This window comes from Centropristis striata, chromosome 18 (genome assembly GCF_030273125.1).
Source record: "Centropristis striata isolate RG_2023a ecotype Rhode Island chromosome 18, C.striata_1.0, whole genome shotgun sequence".
Taxonomy (NCBI): Eukaryota; Metazoa; Chordata; class Actinopteri; order Perciformes; family Serranidae; genus Centropristis; species Centropristis striata.
Window position 1 is genome coordinate 21,291,079 of NC_081534.1, and position 15,220 is coordinate 21,306,298.

The 15,220-nt window shown below is 39.0% G+C and overlaps 1 protein-coding gene across 1 annotated transcript; it reads right to left on the reverse strand.

Moving 5' to 3' along the window:
- Positions 1-2,122: 2,122 nt before the first annotated feature.
- Positions 2,123-15,150, reverse strand: casp8ap2 (caspase 8 associated protein 2). Its single transcript, XM_059356478.1, has 11 exons — positions 14,826-15,150; positions 13,052-13,129; positions 12,327-12,401; positions 12,149-12,226; positions 11,910-12,007; positions 10,428-10,502; positions 10,119-10,234; positions 7,533-9,910; positions 3,350-5,981; positions 2,727-2,826; positions 2,123-2,625 (listed from the first exon to the last, which is right to left on the reverse strand). The coding sequence occupies exons 2-11, from the start codon at positions 13,083-13,085 to the stop codon at positions 2,563-2,565; spliced, it is 5,649 nt and encodes a 1,882-aa protein (XP_059212461.1). The 5' UTR covers positions 13,086-13,129; positions 14,826-15,150; the 3' UTR covers positions 2,123-2,562.
- Positions 15,151-15,220: the final 70 nt, after the last annotated feature.

Below are 15,220 nucleotides of genomic sequence, written 5' to 3' on the forward strand. Positions count from 1 at the left end.
AAAGTGTGCTTTCAACCTCGTAACAATAGTTTGTGTTTGCCCCTTTTCAACGTGCACAAAAGCTGCTCTGTGAAGAAATGTTTTTCCTAGTTTGGTGTGGAAGAACTTGCCTGGATCAATCCCTGACCTTAGCTACAGCATCAACAGGGGCACATCAGTAATGGATCCCAAAAATACTTTTGTGACTGAACTGGAATTCCTTCAGCCAGGTGGAGGCAGTACATTCACTGGTGGACTCAGTGGGGACAGCCATCTTAATGCTCCCATGTTTTAAAGGAAATGCAACAGAAATGCCCTATAGAAGATAAAACATGATAAATTCCCTCTATAGTGTCCTTCCACTAAAGAAAACAAGATGCAATATCCTTCCATTAAAGACAACACAAAGAAGTGCCCCCTAGGGTGGTCTTAAAATCTAGAAAACATGATGCATGCCCTACATGCTAGAAAACATCTACATATGTGCTGGTGCTCCACTGCATGCAGCTGGTGGCCTTTTTAGTTATTTATTTTTTACACCCAATTGATGTTCATGGTTAAAATCTTTAAAACTTACTAATTTGTCCCTAGAGCCACAAAACGACCACTTCCCAAAAACTGCTGGAATATTTTTTTCCGGGAGTATTTACTAATTATTATTATAAGGCCCTGGGATGGGTCAATGATTGGCAGCAACATTTATTTTGTTGCATCATTCTTTTTTATTCAGTATCAGATTTAATTTTTTTTTTTTTTACTAATTTGTAATTATCCAACTTGATGGAGGTTAAGAAATCCTAGTTAATTTGCAAAAATTTCAAACAAACTTTTTCACGCTCATTATGGGTTATTGTGTAGAATTTTTTATTCCAAAATGAATTGAATCCATTTTGGAATAAAGCTGTAACATAACAAAATGTGGGGAAAAAAATACTTTCTGGATGCACTGTAGTTTAAATTTGCAGCAACAGTAAAATGCTGTTCATATATTATTGCATCAGTATTAACAGTCTAATAAACAAACAATATAAAGAAATGTGTAATTTTACAGCTGAAAATACTTCTGTACTTTTACTTAAGTATTACTTAAATGCAGGACTTGAAGCAAAGAAAGTTTCTATTTCAGTCGACTTTCACTGCCAGACATTTTATTAATGCCATACAGCATTGCATGATAAGTTATAGACAGTATATTTAGTATATAACTGAACCAGGAGACAACCTGCCAAAGTCCGGCACATTAAATTCTACCATCATCTGTTGGCTGTCCTGCCAGTGAGTTTCAAATAGTCCCAAGGCACTCAATATGCCTCAATATCTATTCTTTGTGGCCCACTTTATGAATATTTGCAGTGCTACCTAACCAATTTTCTTCCACAAGTACCAATTGGCTTAGATATTTTATTTCGCCCGTTTACAAAAAATATTGTATACAAATTGCAAGTTTTGTTTATTAAACAAGGAATAAAAGCAGACACCAGCATAAATAAATAAAAACTTTATTTTCAGTAAAGAATTACACACAATATTGCATTCCGTTCTATTTACAAGTGATGCATGAATCAAACAAAAAACCACTGAGGCCCTCAGATAAAATGTTTCATTTGTATTAACAGACAGAAATGTATTGTCCTGTACATGAATTGGACATGTAAACATTTTAACCTTCAAATATTTTCACACCCTCCCACACACACCACACACACGCACGCACGCACGCACGCGAACATCCATTAAAATAAGATCCAAAAGAACACTAAGACACAAAGAATTATAATAAAATGGCCCAACCTTTCAGTCCTATAGCTTAAGGTCTACTGATGGCTGATGCTTTGAGTTGTCTCTTGTGTGTCCACTGGTACTAAAAAGGTCTCTTGATTTTTAGGAACATTTGAACATACTTGCACTAAACATAGTCTAAAGGCATTTTTTATCCCAACTCTATTGACAAAAGTTTAGGACTAGAAATCAGAACTCGAGAACTTGTTGAGACTACCATTTTTGCAATGTATCAGAGAACGGAAAACATGTATGCTGTATGAGGACAAAGTTGTGTGCTTCTGTGAGGACCAGACATCATATCCAGACCTCATGCTGAAGTAATGACTGCAGTAGTGATTCAAAAAAGTGCATCTAAATAATAACACTGATGTTAACTGTACTCTTTTTGACTGTCTATCAATCTACAATCTATATTGTCAGTTGTGATGAGGAAAAGGCATTAAATAATCCTTTCTTCATACCAAATTAATTTCCAACAGTGTTAACTAACAAAAAAAAAACTAAATACCTTCAGAGACAGTAATTGGATTAATGACTTTCCGTAAAGACAAAACAAAGCTGAGCTACAGTGGCTGCTCATATCTTTATTGATGGCACAAAGTGGAGCTCCAGATACTGATAGATGAAGAAGCCTACATGGGGATTGATACTGTGACCCACAGGGACTTGTAATGACCCTGTGTTCACTTCTTTCAGCACCATGTTACACGAAGAGCAGCCAACATACCTGTGTTGGTACAACAGAATGTGAGTGGAAAGGCTCCAAAACAAGAACTTCTTGCAATAACACAGTCGGAGCGATCAAGTGTCCATCTTCTCCTGCTTCTTAAAAAGTTTCATGAGCTGGTAGAATCTGTGAGCAATCTGATAAAAGAAAAAAAATAACAATTGTTGTATGCTCCTTCATCACAGCCTATACAGTCATATCACATAAGTAAAACTCAAAAGAAAAGAGATGAAGTTACCTGCTCTGAGGGCTTATTAAGTTTCTCTGACAAGGCAGAGAAAGTCTCACGTGAAGCACCTTTCGTCTTCAGGTCAATCAGAATAGCTCGATCTTCATCTCTGGAACAAGTAATGAGCAATAATAGTAAGCGTTAATCCTTTTCAGGGACATTGTTTTTTCATAAAACAATCAAATTATGTTACAGCTGCTACCATCACTGTCTCTATATGTGCCCACTGACATTTCTTACACTGCCTCCCACTCCCATGGGTTAGGTATGGGGCCAAAATGGCTTTGAGAGCTGAATCAGTAAAACATTAATTGGGGGAAATAAAGTCCCTCATGCTTCAACATACAGATTTTACAAGTAAAAGGAAAAGAAAAAGTCCTAATCTGAATTTGACCAAAGCTTGTTAAACACAGTACTGCAACACATGTACTTAGTAACTATGTATCAACCATACCAGTGATTCTATTGTATTATGTTTCTAATGCAGAAAAGGCTTGTGATCACTTCACTTTGACGATTGGGTGAAAATGGCAATGCATTGCAAATAATGTGGGTGCTAAATGTAGATTTAATCTTTTATTCACAAATTCACAGGGGAGGGGGAGCAAAACAATAAAGAACAAACTACTGACCTGGTCCAAGCCATCACCACCTCGCCCTTCTTCCTGATCACATTCTTGGCATAGAGACTGCTGGGGGACAGAGATGTTGGGGATAATCTAGATTCACTATTGACTTTCTTGCAGTTCGACACCATCTCTTCTGTACTCTCTTCTTCCTTACGGAAACGCTTGGCTTGTGATTTCTCTTGATGGCTCTTCCGTTTTCTACGTTTGTCACAATGCCTTTGGTCTTTCTGTGGTATGTTGTTTATGTCCTCTGCAAGGGAGTGCCTTTCAGTAAAGTGATGTGGACTTTTATCTGACACTACAGTTTGGGGGCAAATGATCTTTAAGGCTTTTGAGGGACTTTGTTGAGTTGCTGTGTCTTCTTCTCTGTGGTGTGTTTGACTTGAGTTCCCAACAGCAGTGACTGCGATATCTTCTCTGCTGGCTGCCTGGCTGATCTGTCCAAAGAAATGATCAGAGCTTTGAGCACCGTGGTGCAAATGGTTTTCTGAAAGACTATTTTTAGGGTGCTTTTTGAGCTTTTGTGAATCCTCTTTGTGGGATAGATCTTTTGTTAGTGTTAAGCTCTCATCTTGAGAGAGATGGATAGCTGCATTGGTCGCAGTCTGACAGATCCCAGACAGACTTTTCTCTGGTGGTACAGCATTTGAAGGAGCGCCATTCTGCGATCTGGCCAACAAAACAGGTTTTTCTTGACCGTCGTTATTTTCCGCGTTGTTCTCACTATGTGGCAGCGTTTCTTCTGTTAGTGTTCGACTTAAGCTGTCATCAGCAGTGAGTGTGGTATCTGCACCTGTGGCTGCCGGACGTATCTTCACAATGAAATGATCGTTGGACTTCTCCATGACCAGCGCCTGCATGGGCAAGTCAGGTTTGAACACGAAGGGTGTGGCGAGTACTTCGCTGCTGCTGGAGTTACAGCTGGAGTTGTCGGTGTCGAGGGCCAGGTGAATGTCCTGCTCTGAAGCATCTTCCTCATCTAGCAGGGCGTCCTCACTTATATGAGCACTGATGACGCTGTCTGGAGTGGACATGACGCGTATGCTTGACGGCTGCAGGAAGCTGAGGTGGCTGTCGGACTTAAGAGGTGATGGAATGGTGAGGGACACTGCCAGATCTTCAGCTAGAATGGAGTAGGACCTCTGTGAAGATAAGCTGGACTGCAGCAGTGCTCTATTCTCTATTGGCACTTCTAACAAGCAACTTTCATCAAATATAGCTGGATTCAGTTGAATATGAGCTTTGGATTGAGGAGACATTTTGCGAGGTGAAATGCTAGACCACGTTGCGATAAGCTTTGAGGGAGTATCATATTTTGTTGGGGACAGTAGTTTAGACGGAGAGTCAAATTTAGTTGGTGTGGTGATGCTGAGGAGTCTCTCTCCATCCTTCCGTGGTGTACTGAGGGACCAAGCTGTGTTGTCTCCACTGATACCACCGTTTTCCAGTAAGTCTGATCCTTGCAGGAGACACTTGAAGATTTCTCCCATTTGAGTGTCTCTCACCAGGTTGAATGTTAAACTGGAAGCTTGCTGTTCTGTGAGAAGCTCAAAGTCAGTTTTGTCAAGCAAAGAGACATTTTGAGAGACAACCAAAGACGATAGGTTACTTTTCTCTGGAGTCTGTCTCTTTGGGAAATTTGTTGGATGCGGGTCAACAGTCCTGTCTTTTTCCACGTGTATGATTCTGATATCTTTGCCTCTGCTCCCGAGGCCTGTTCTGTAAGGCATCACAGCGGAAGACTTGACTTGATTCAGGCTGGTTGGGGGCAATTGTGCTTTCTTTTGTTGACACTGTGGCTTTTTTGCAGTAGGCTGTCCAGATGCTTTCTCATTCCCACTGGGCCTACTGTCCTCAGACTGAGCTCCTGCTGGCTGGCAAAGGCTATTAAGTGTTGTGTTAATGTCCTTAAACAAGTAGTCAACTTGGACATCTACAAAGTCCCATAATCTTTGCTTCAGATCGACTGCTTGCTGGTCAAAGATGCGTTTCACAATACCGTTATTTGATACTTTACTAAACACAGACGCAATTAGTTTCTTCAGCTTAGATTTCAGCTCCCCCGCCTGGCTGCATATTTGACCAAAATGAGCACCATCCACAAATTCGAAAAAAGACTCCTGGAAATTATCCATCACACCATAGAAGCTCTTCTTGGGAAATGTTTTATGAAGCTTCATGTACTTTTTTCGGATTTCAGTACGAACCACTTTGAATGTTTCCATGACTTCTTCTATGGTAGAAAATGAAGCTTTGGTTGCTGCGGGACAAACCGTTTTAAAACGACTCTTGGGACTTCGTGTCGATCCACCTGCTGTTTCTTGTGTTTCCTTTGTTGCAACGTACCTTTCTTTAGTCTTCTTCATTAACAAAGATTTAGGACTGGCTTTATTTTTGACTGGTTGTACTAACTTTGTCCTCTTGGTTGCAGGAGAAGGAGAACCTGCGGCGGTCTCATCACTTTCACTTATAATTTCCCCTTCCTCCAGCTCAGTGTCAGACAGACTTGAAGGCTGGTCGGATACACTGTCCACTGAGTTGAGTGTGTCCTTTTTTGCAGGAGAACCTGGATATTTGTTTTCTTTATTTACATCCAACGTCTTTGAATTGGCATCAATAGCTGTGCTGGAGAATTCTGCAGAGGACAGAGAGCAAAGAGGTTAATGAAAAATACATCTAATCTCATAATTACAGTATCCCATTATTACCAGGTCCCCATTGTGTTAAGGATCTGTATCTTATGTTAATGTGGTGCGGTGCTCTTAAAGTTATAATCTCAAGATCTGTTTCATTTTATTTGGCAGCACCTATGGTTATAACAAGCTATTGCAAATGTGTTTTGGAATTTCACTTCTCAAAGATAGTGTCACCTGTTGCTTGTGATTTTTCCTAGGAATGTCAACACAGACACCAAGTTAGTAACACTGCAGCTATAAGGGCTTTCATCAGTGGCCCATAGGCTCGACATCCATTGTGTTATCTAATTTAGCAATAGATAGTTACTTAACAGATATTAATGTATTTAAATTAACATCTTTGAGATTATTACATTAAAATGATTAACCATTACTGCCATTTGAGCAACCAATACTTCGATGACAGTGCCCGACAGGCCAGAGACGTGATCCACAACCATATTATATTTCATAAAAGCAGCACGGTGATAATAGTTATTTCCTACACAAGAAGCATGTAAGATGGACCTGTGGATGGCCATTAAATCCACGCTGGATCTGTTCATGAGTCAGCTGTCACTCTGTAATTACTATAATTCAGTCTGCAGTGTAGTTACTTCACCGATAAAAATGTACAATAATGCTGGGCCTTCGGGCAAGCTCTAGTTACCAGATCAATTTAACAATCAGAGTTAGAACTAAATTACACATGCTATTTACAAATACCCAACAGTGGCAGTATACAGTGCCAGAATTAACAGTTACTTTTGCAAGTTACTCTATAGCCCACTGGATTAAACTCTCCAGGATTTAGTGGTAAACTTTATAGTCACAGTAACACCACATTAGTAAATTAACAGTAAATATTGTCTATCAAAGCCTTTTTTATTAAATGTGGTGTTAAAAGGTGCATGTTTACATTTTCTACATTTTTCAAAATCTAAACTAAATCATGCAAGAAAATTTGTGCACAAATAATTCCAAGTTTCAACACAGATTTGTACTTATGCACTGTTTGTGAATGAGGCTTAATGTATTTTTCTTATTATGTCAAAACCTGACACCTACATTACCACAATGCAATTTGACTGTTGACAGTTTGGTGAGAAACTGGGGTATATTATTAGCCTGGGTAGTATATTATGCTAGTAGAGGCTAATGTAGCTTTAACACTCTAGCCTGGAGGCAAGATGAGGAGTGGCCTGCACTGTTTTTGTCATTCTCAGACTTGTAGTTTTCAGCCCCAACCAACACCGGCTCAAATTACATCACTAAAGAACATTAATCAGACTTCCACTACAGCTACAAAAAGCTACAAAAGGCTTTTCAAATATGCAGCGGTACTTCTGCAAGTGGCGGAGTTCCCTTTTAAGATAAGACCCCGATTTGCCATCTTGAGTAAATTAGATTTGTGTGCCTAAGAAATAATGACTGAGAGAAATATAAGTTATGTCCTTCTAATCTTCTGGATGTATGTGTTATTAGATTTGACACACATGAAACAACTGTACCTTTTTGAAGGCTCTTGACATGACCTGGCTTGCCATGAACATGAAGATGACTTCTCTTGGTTATTCGTATTGGGCTTCTCAGAGGGCTTATGGCATCAGGGATTTTCTTTAGATTGCTCAGTGTGCGCATCATGGAGTCCTCGTCATGGAGTAAAGGCATGGAACTGGAAGGCTCAGCGTTATTCTCATGACTCTTTCCAAGGGTGACGCTCTTCTTTGGCGTGAAAGTGAGGTCACTGTACTTCTCTGGCTGTGGTGTCTCCTCTGTTGTACTGCTGACTTTGGACACGGCGATACAGCCAGTAGAGGAGCTTGGCTGAGTTGTAATGCCACTGCTGTCATTGGTGTCTTCATTTGTCTGTGTTAAAACATAAATAGCCTCAGCTAGACTCAGCCCCTCTTGTGGAAGTGATTCCAGACTGATTGAACTGGATACAGCCTCTGCATCTTTTGGACTATTCTGCATAAAACAAGCATCTTTCTTGGGAATGGCAATGGAAGCAGGAGGACACAGTCCTTGTTGACAGTTCTGAGGTAGAATACTGGCAGCAATTAGCTGACTTTCGCCGTTAGCCTTGTCAGGAACATTTTCAGCTACAGGATTTCCTCTTGAGGCAGAAGTTGCTGCACCTTTGTCGACTGACTTCACAGGGAGGCTTTTCTGTACTACAGTTTTAGGAGTTCTACACTTTAGTTCCACATTTGAATTGAGCACAGCAGAGTTTGCAAAACCAACAGGTTCAGTAGTATTATTTCCAGGATTTACTTTTTGTGAAGAATTGCCTGTGTGCTTTTTAGAAATACTTCCAGACGCGTCACTGTCACCATCAGTAGGTCCAGAATCTGCTATCTGGCTGTCTGAGGGCTGCTTGGTTTTGTCCTCGTGATTTCTCGAAATGTCAGTTTCTTTTAGTGAACTAAACTCTGTTGATGTTGGTGCCAATTGATTCTCTGCAGTACCTGGGTGTTGGCTATGAGCTGAGGTAGTTTGGACTAATTTGTCTTCAAGTTGCTCATCAGCAGCAGGTGTTTCACATTGTTTTGTTTCCTGAACATCTTTCACATGCTCAGACCGTTTATGCATATTTTCAGAGCACTGAGTTTTCGGGGTATCTGAAGCTTGCTCTGTAACATCCTCCAATTCACTGCTGTTCACTTCGTCAATCACACACATATCCTCTACATCAGGCTGTGAACTCTCATCATCTGGACCGTCGTCAGCTACCTTTTCTTCTGTCGGGAGGTTACTCTGGCCAGCATCGAAGGGCAACGCTGGCTTTTTAATTGGTGAAAGAGTTAGATTCAATGTTTCCATGAAACACAGTTTCCTGTTTGGACTATTGTCTTCCACAGAGCTTGTTACAGTGATATCTGTTTTTTCAGATGATGTTTTCACGGCCTCACATGCTTTTTCTTCTCTGTCCTTAAGGATGACATCCACTTTTCCTTGATCAGATACTTTTGAGTTTGCTTTCTCCCGTTCTCTGCTGGACTCTGACGCAGTGCTCCTCTTATGCTTTCTGCCAATTTCTTCCTCATGTCTTCTATCCTCCTTCCTTTGATAATCCTTTGATAGTCTATCCCCTCTCCTTTCTTTGGAGGACTCACTGCGGCGCTCAGCATGTTGATTTGAAGAGGACTTTTTCCGGTCCTTTTCCCTTCTGTCATATCCGTCACTATTATTGATTTTTCGATGATCTCGGCTGACCTCTTTTAAGCTGTTAGCTGCACTATGTTCAGAGTCTGATATGGACATATGGGCTGTATCTTGTCTCCGTTCTCGACTTCTCTTTTTCTTGTCATCAGAAGAAACTGCAGTCTCTAATGGAGGGCTTTTAGCCCTCTCTGACCTATGGTGCCCCTCAAAATTTAGGTAGTTCTTGTTGTTACAGGATCTAGAGTCATATCTTTGTCCTGTGTCTTTGTCTGCTTTGTGATACCGGTTTTTGTCAGACGCATTACAGTCCTTGTTGGGATCTGAACCATCTCTATGTCTCCTATCTGTTGATTCAGATAGTTTTTGGCTTGGCCGTTTTTCCTCACTGTGCTTGACCTTGTGTTTCCCTGACTCGCTATGTCGGCTTGATGAACTGCTGCGTAACTTCCTGATGGATCCACTGGGCTGATAGTTGGAACTATTGCTTTCTCTCCTGGAGGGTTGGGGAGGTTTAATAAAGGGGTGATCCTCCTTAGGAGGTGAAGGTGGCAGAGGTGGAAGAGGGGGAGGAGGACTTGATGGTGGAGGAGGCAGCGGAATAGAAGGTGGTGGTGGAGGAGGAGGAGGCCTCGTCATAGGCCTGCCTGTGGACCTCAGACTAGAGGAATTTTGATCTTGCAGATTATTATGAAATTGGGGATGATGGCAATTTTTGTCTGACCTGGGGAGAACAGTTTTAAATAATTAATCATCTCATTTAAATCAGTAGAATTTTTTTTATTAGATTTTTTTTGTTTACGGACCATAGTCATAGGCAATCATTAACAGAATTAACAAGCTACAGGTCTGGAATTTAACCTACAACGCTACAGGTTAACTTTAAATAGATATTAGAGCCATAACGATTTACTGGGGAAAAAAACACTTACCGTTGGTTTAACCTCTGTATCTCAGCATCTTTTCGTGTCACCTCTTGTCTAGCTGTTCGTAGAAGTGCAGAGATGTTCTTTTTTAATTTGCAGTTTTCAGTGTTCAACCTCGTAGTCTGAAAGTAACCCAGAGAGAGAGAGAGAGACCATTTTCACTAGAATACCCAGGATTCCTTGCCAGCTTATTTCAGAATCAGTCCAAGCATTCATAACTAATTTATTTTCTATTTCTATCTATTTTCTTCTTTTCTGTAAGAAGCTTTACCAACAGCTGACCACAGCAGAAAATTTAGAAAAATTTAAACAAACCTGTGTCTCCATTTGCTCTAATCTTTTGTGCAACTCCTTAATTTGGTTTTGAGCTGCTTGGAATCTGGACTTCAACTGCAAACAGACAAAAAGAAAATAATTGTTAGACAGCAGCACTCTGTATCGGAGTATGTGGATCTCTGTGAGGCCTCCAAAAGAGCATTGTCATATGCAATAGTTATACTCCTTTAACACATACATGTTATGTATGACACTGAATAATGAACAAGGGCTGTGCTTGGTAACCCTGTAATTGACAGTTCACACCAGACTGTTGATCAAAGGGAAATCTATAGTAGCCACTTCTCATTCCAGACCTGAGTCTGCATCTGTAATTCTTAACACACCAAAAGAGAACAGCCAGACCCTGCAACAAAAGATTTGCATTTGTAAAATGCAGCCCCTCATGCGTTGGCTCAGCAGGGGTCATGACACAGAGGGCTTAACTGGCAAATAAGCTGACCTTGGCTCAACATTTGCCCAAACACAATGCGATGTCATTCAGCAAGATACTGTGAGGGCCAAAACATAGTTGTTTGAGTTAACCTTGATCATTTTGCATAATCATTAGATGCCTGAGACAGGGGGATTTTAAGACAATGTAATAAATGTGTTAGCACATACATGGGGGGGATTTAGGTGGGCTTCCATCAGCTGTGTTAAGGCAAAAAAACATGGAAAAACTGTTGGGAAGAGTTCATTTGTCTCAGTTCATATGAGATCAAATGTGTTGCCAACACAAGATGATTTATAGCAGAGACAGGGTTTTTCAGAGATCATCTTCCAGGATATTTTTATACATTATCGAGCTGGTATGACAGTCCGCGACAGTGCAATACACTAAAATGTTCCTCTCTGTGGAAGTCGGGTTTGAAAGACTTGCAGTCTATGGCTTTAACTTATCTATAAGATCATCTCTTACAGCCTCAAACTTGATAGCAAATTGATCATAGATAGAATAATGCAACCACAAAAAATATAAAATAGGCGACGTAAAAAAACAAAAGAACTAGCAAAGATATCTGGTATTATCAATTTAATTTAATTATTAATAAGAGAGAGAGAGAGAGAGAGAGAGAGAGAGAGAGAGAGAGAGAGAGAGAGAGAGAGAGAGAGAGAGAGAGAGAGAGAGAGAGAGAGAGAGAGAGAGAGAGAGAGAGAGAGAGAGAGAGAGAGAGAGAGAGAGAGAGAGAGAGAGAGAAAGAACTAAAGTAACTAAACACACAGTTTAGATTTTAAGATACATGAATGACTTGCTAATGATTGCATCATTTGACTTTGTCACAGAACAGGGTTAGGGTTAGTTAGGCAGGTACTGCTGTGTGATATCAAATGAACAGAAATAGTCAATTAAATTGTCATTCGCAATTATTTGTGTTGATCTTTGTTCATCAGCTGAACACATAGGTCTATTTAAAGCCCTGATTGATCTAACATGACATGTCAACAGAAAGTGAGGATGCATGGATTATGGCAACTCACCTCAGAGTATGAGGACTCTCTGCTCTGCTGTTCCTCTGCGACAATTTCTTCATAAAGATCCATCGAGTCTTTCTGAGAAGCCTTTGGAGATGACTTCCCTGTAATGAATTAAAATAAGACAATTAAGATAAATTGCATTAGAAAGTCTCATTGTTGGACAAAGAAATCTGAGCTGGAATATTTTCCCAGCATGAGAACATAATACTACTAATTATAATTAGTCATTAAAATATTGCTACCTGCAGCATTGTTGCTAGAACCTATATCCAGGCCATCATAGATATCCACAGAATCTTCATGGACATCAGTTACCAAGACTGTGGAAATTATTATAAATGTATGTCAGTTATGTATACCTATAATAAACACTTTTTAAACACAAGTATCATAAAGTAATTTTTCAAAAAGGACATTTACCTGCATTGCTGCTGAAATTGTCATCCAGACCATCATAGATATCCATAGAATCTTCAGTGACATCAGGAACCAGGACTGTGGATATTATCCATGCATTATAAATATACTGTATATAATCAGCTATGTACAGTGATAGTCAACTTTGAACACAAGTGTTAACCTAAAAAATGTGGCTGTGTCCAAATCACTCCAGCATTAATTCCCAGATTCACACAGTCTTTTTAGTGCATTATTATCCACAGCATTGAGAAACAAAATACAAATTGCTGGATTCAATTAAGTGCACTGGCTAGCAAAGTCATTTTAGGGACTAAATATTTGCCCATATTTACTGTGAATCAAAACAAATGTCCTCAAACCATATGTTGAATAAAATAACTATGTTATCTTTAGAAATTAGGTATATTTTGGCCAAGTACCTTTAGATATTTTGCAATATGAATGGTGTTTCTAAGATGAATTATAGTTTCATTCTAGGGCCATTGGTAGAGACATATACATTATATAATGTAATGGCATATATATATATATATATATATATATATATATATATATATATATATATATATATATATATATATATATATATATATATATATATATATATAAATAATATAATATATATATATATATATTCTTTTTAAACCAAAATTCATCATAATACACAACTACCACTAAACACACCTAAATGTAAATATGTGTGTAAATATAAGGGTTTAACTTACGACCAGAAGCATTGTTTGTGTCTATTTTTTCCATTTCTTCAAGTTTCTCTGTTGCTCAGTTTCTTAAGATGTTTCTGACTGAAATACAAAAGGAAAATCTATAGTTATTACCAGTCCAAAAAGATAAGCCGGAACACACTGAACACAGACTGAAGATTAACCTGTGACACCTGGCTGATGGAGACATTGATTGAGATATTGATAGCAGAGGCAAGACCAGAACTAAACATGAACACATTTAATGAATCCAGAACTAATTCTAGAGTTGATATACCAAAGGGCAAATTTACATGTAGTTCAGCACAACTCTTTGAGACTAAACATTTATAACAGGGGGCTTTGGTTAAAAAATAGATAATAGTGTTGTTTTAAAGATGTAGATAGGCAGGCCAGGTAGAAATATATTTGATATCTTTACTAAATCCGTCTCATGCGCAACCCTATTGATGGAAATGTATTTCCATCAATAGGGTGGCAATGGAGTAAACTAGTCTAGTTAAACTTCCCCACTGCAGTGCACACTACAGATCATTTGGGTTGAGAATATAATGATTCATCCATATTGCCAACTCCTACAGATAGGGCTGGGCAAAATATCAATATAAAAGATATATCGATATATTTTAAAATGTGATGTGGAATTAGACAATATCGAATATATCGATAGTTTAAAAAATATATTTTACATATAAATGCTGCCCTTACTAGGGTTTGTCATGTTCAGTTATTTTGTACTGTTTGTTATTCTTTTCTCATATGAATATATTTATTTCAGAAAAAGATTGGCCTATTTTATTTCATTTTATTTTATTTAAGATATGTTTTATTTAAATGTGCACTTTATGGAGCTTTGATTAAAAAAAAAAAAAAAAAAAGGTACTCCTGTTGATATACAGTATTTATGTTCACTTATATAAACGGCAATAATTCAATAAGTACTTGTGAAATGTCATATTTGGCTTTGACTTTGACTGAACTTTTGCTCTATTTTGTCTAACTATCAGGATATATATCATATATCAGCCTAAATATATCGGGATATGACTTTTGGTCCATATCGCCAAGCCCTACCTACAGATCCAAATATCCAAATATTAAAAAAAAAAAAAACTAAGTATGAGGTAAACATACTTTAGATGGTAACATATGTAGTGGACACATTGAGACTAGTCACAGTGCTGTTAGCATGATTAACATGGTGGTGTAGTTTGACCTCTTTTGTTCACTACTGTCCAAAGACGACATCATGGAACAAAGCCTTAAACAGCAGAGCTGAGCAGAACGACAGTAACAGGTAGTACATTGTTGAGTTTGAACATAATGTTCACCCTTCTGAATGTTGCTTCATTATTTACTTTCTGCCTGTGGCCTTAATCGGTTATATGACATTCTGAGTTCAGGCTTCAGCGAACATTAACATCACCATGGCTACTATCGCCCTGTTCTGAACTCCTAACCCCCACACGACTATAAATTATCCTGAAATCTAACAGTGAATCATGCACTAACGCTACAACAAAATTGTATTAAAGGCATTTTGTTACATAACCATACATGTCATTATTGTTTATTAACCAACTTGGGTCAGTTAACCACAGTAGGCTACATATTCAAACTTCCCCGCTAACGTGTCCAGTATTATGCAGGACTGAAGGTAACGCCAGTGAAAGTGCTCTTTTGGGAAAGTTAGGGATGCTAATGTGGACCCTATACTCCGGCCAGACAATAATACAATTGATATTACAGTAATATAACGATGAAAAAGAAGACTTACTTGTTTCCGTATTGTTTTATGTCCTCCTGTTGTTTACAACTGTAATGCCGCGCCAAGACTTCATTGCACAGGAAGTAACGACATTTTCCCGCGGTCTGTCACTGCCGTGGGTGTGTTTTCGCAGCTCCCCGGTTTGTAAAAATATTCTAAAACAGGAGTCAAATCCTAAAGGAGACCAATTGTGCCAAGTCTCACCGTCTTCTCCAGATGTTCACATTCCCCCACAACCAACTGCCGTAAATCAAAGCATTAAATAGCAGCACATAGGGCTGTTCACTTGAGCTAAACTTGTCCCACTCGCAGCCAGAGTTCGTAGCACAGTGCTCGGCTTGCGTCGCTGTCCGACGCGTCATCACTGCGCGTCGTCACAGCAGGGGAATCCGACCCGGAAGGAT

Bases quoted from the DNA above. Each gene is read 5' to 3' on its own strand.
- casp8ap2 (XM_059356478.1), bottom strand. From the start codon at position 13,085: ATGGAAAAAATAGACACAAACAATGCTTCTGGTC. The intron at 10,503-11,909 runs GTGAGTTGCCAT...GTCTGTTTGCAG, and splicing joins GAGAGTCCTCATACTCTGAG to TTGAAGTCCAGATTCCAAGC. The intron at 2,626-2,726 runs GTAACTTCATCT...TTCTTTTATCAG, and splicing joins TTAATAAGCCCTCAGAGCAG to ATTGCTCACAGATTCTACCA.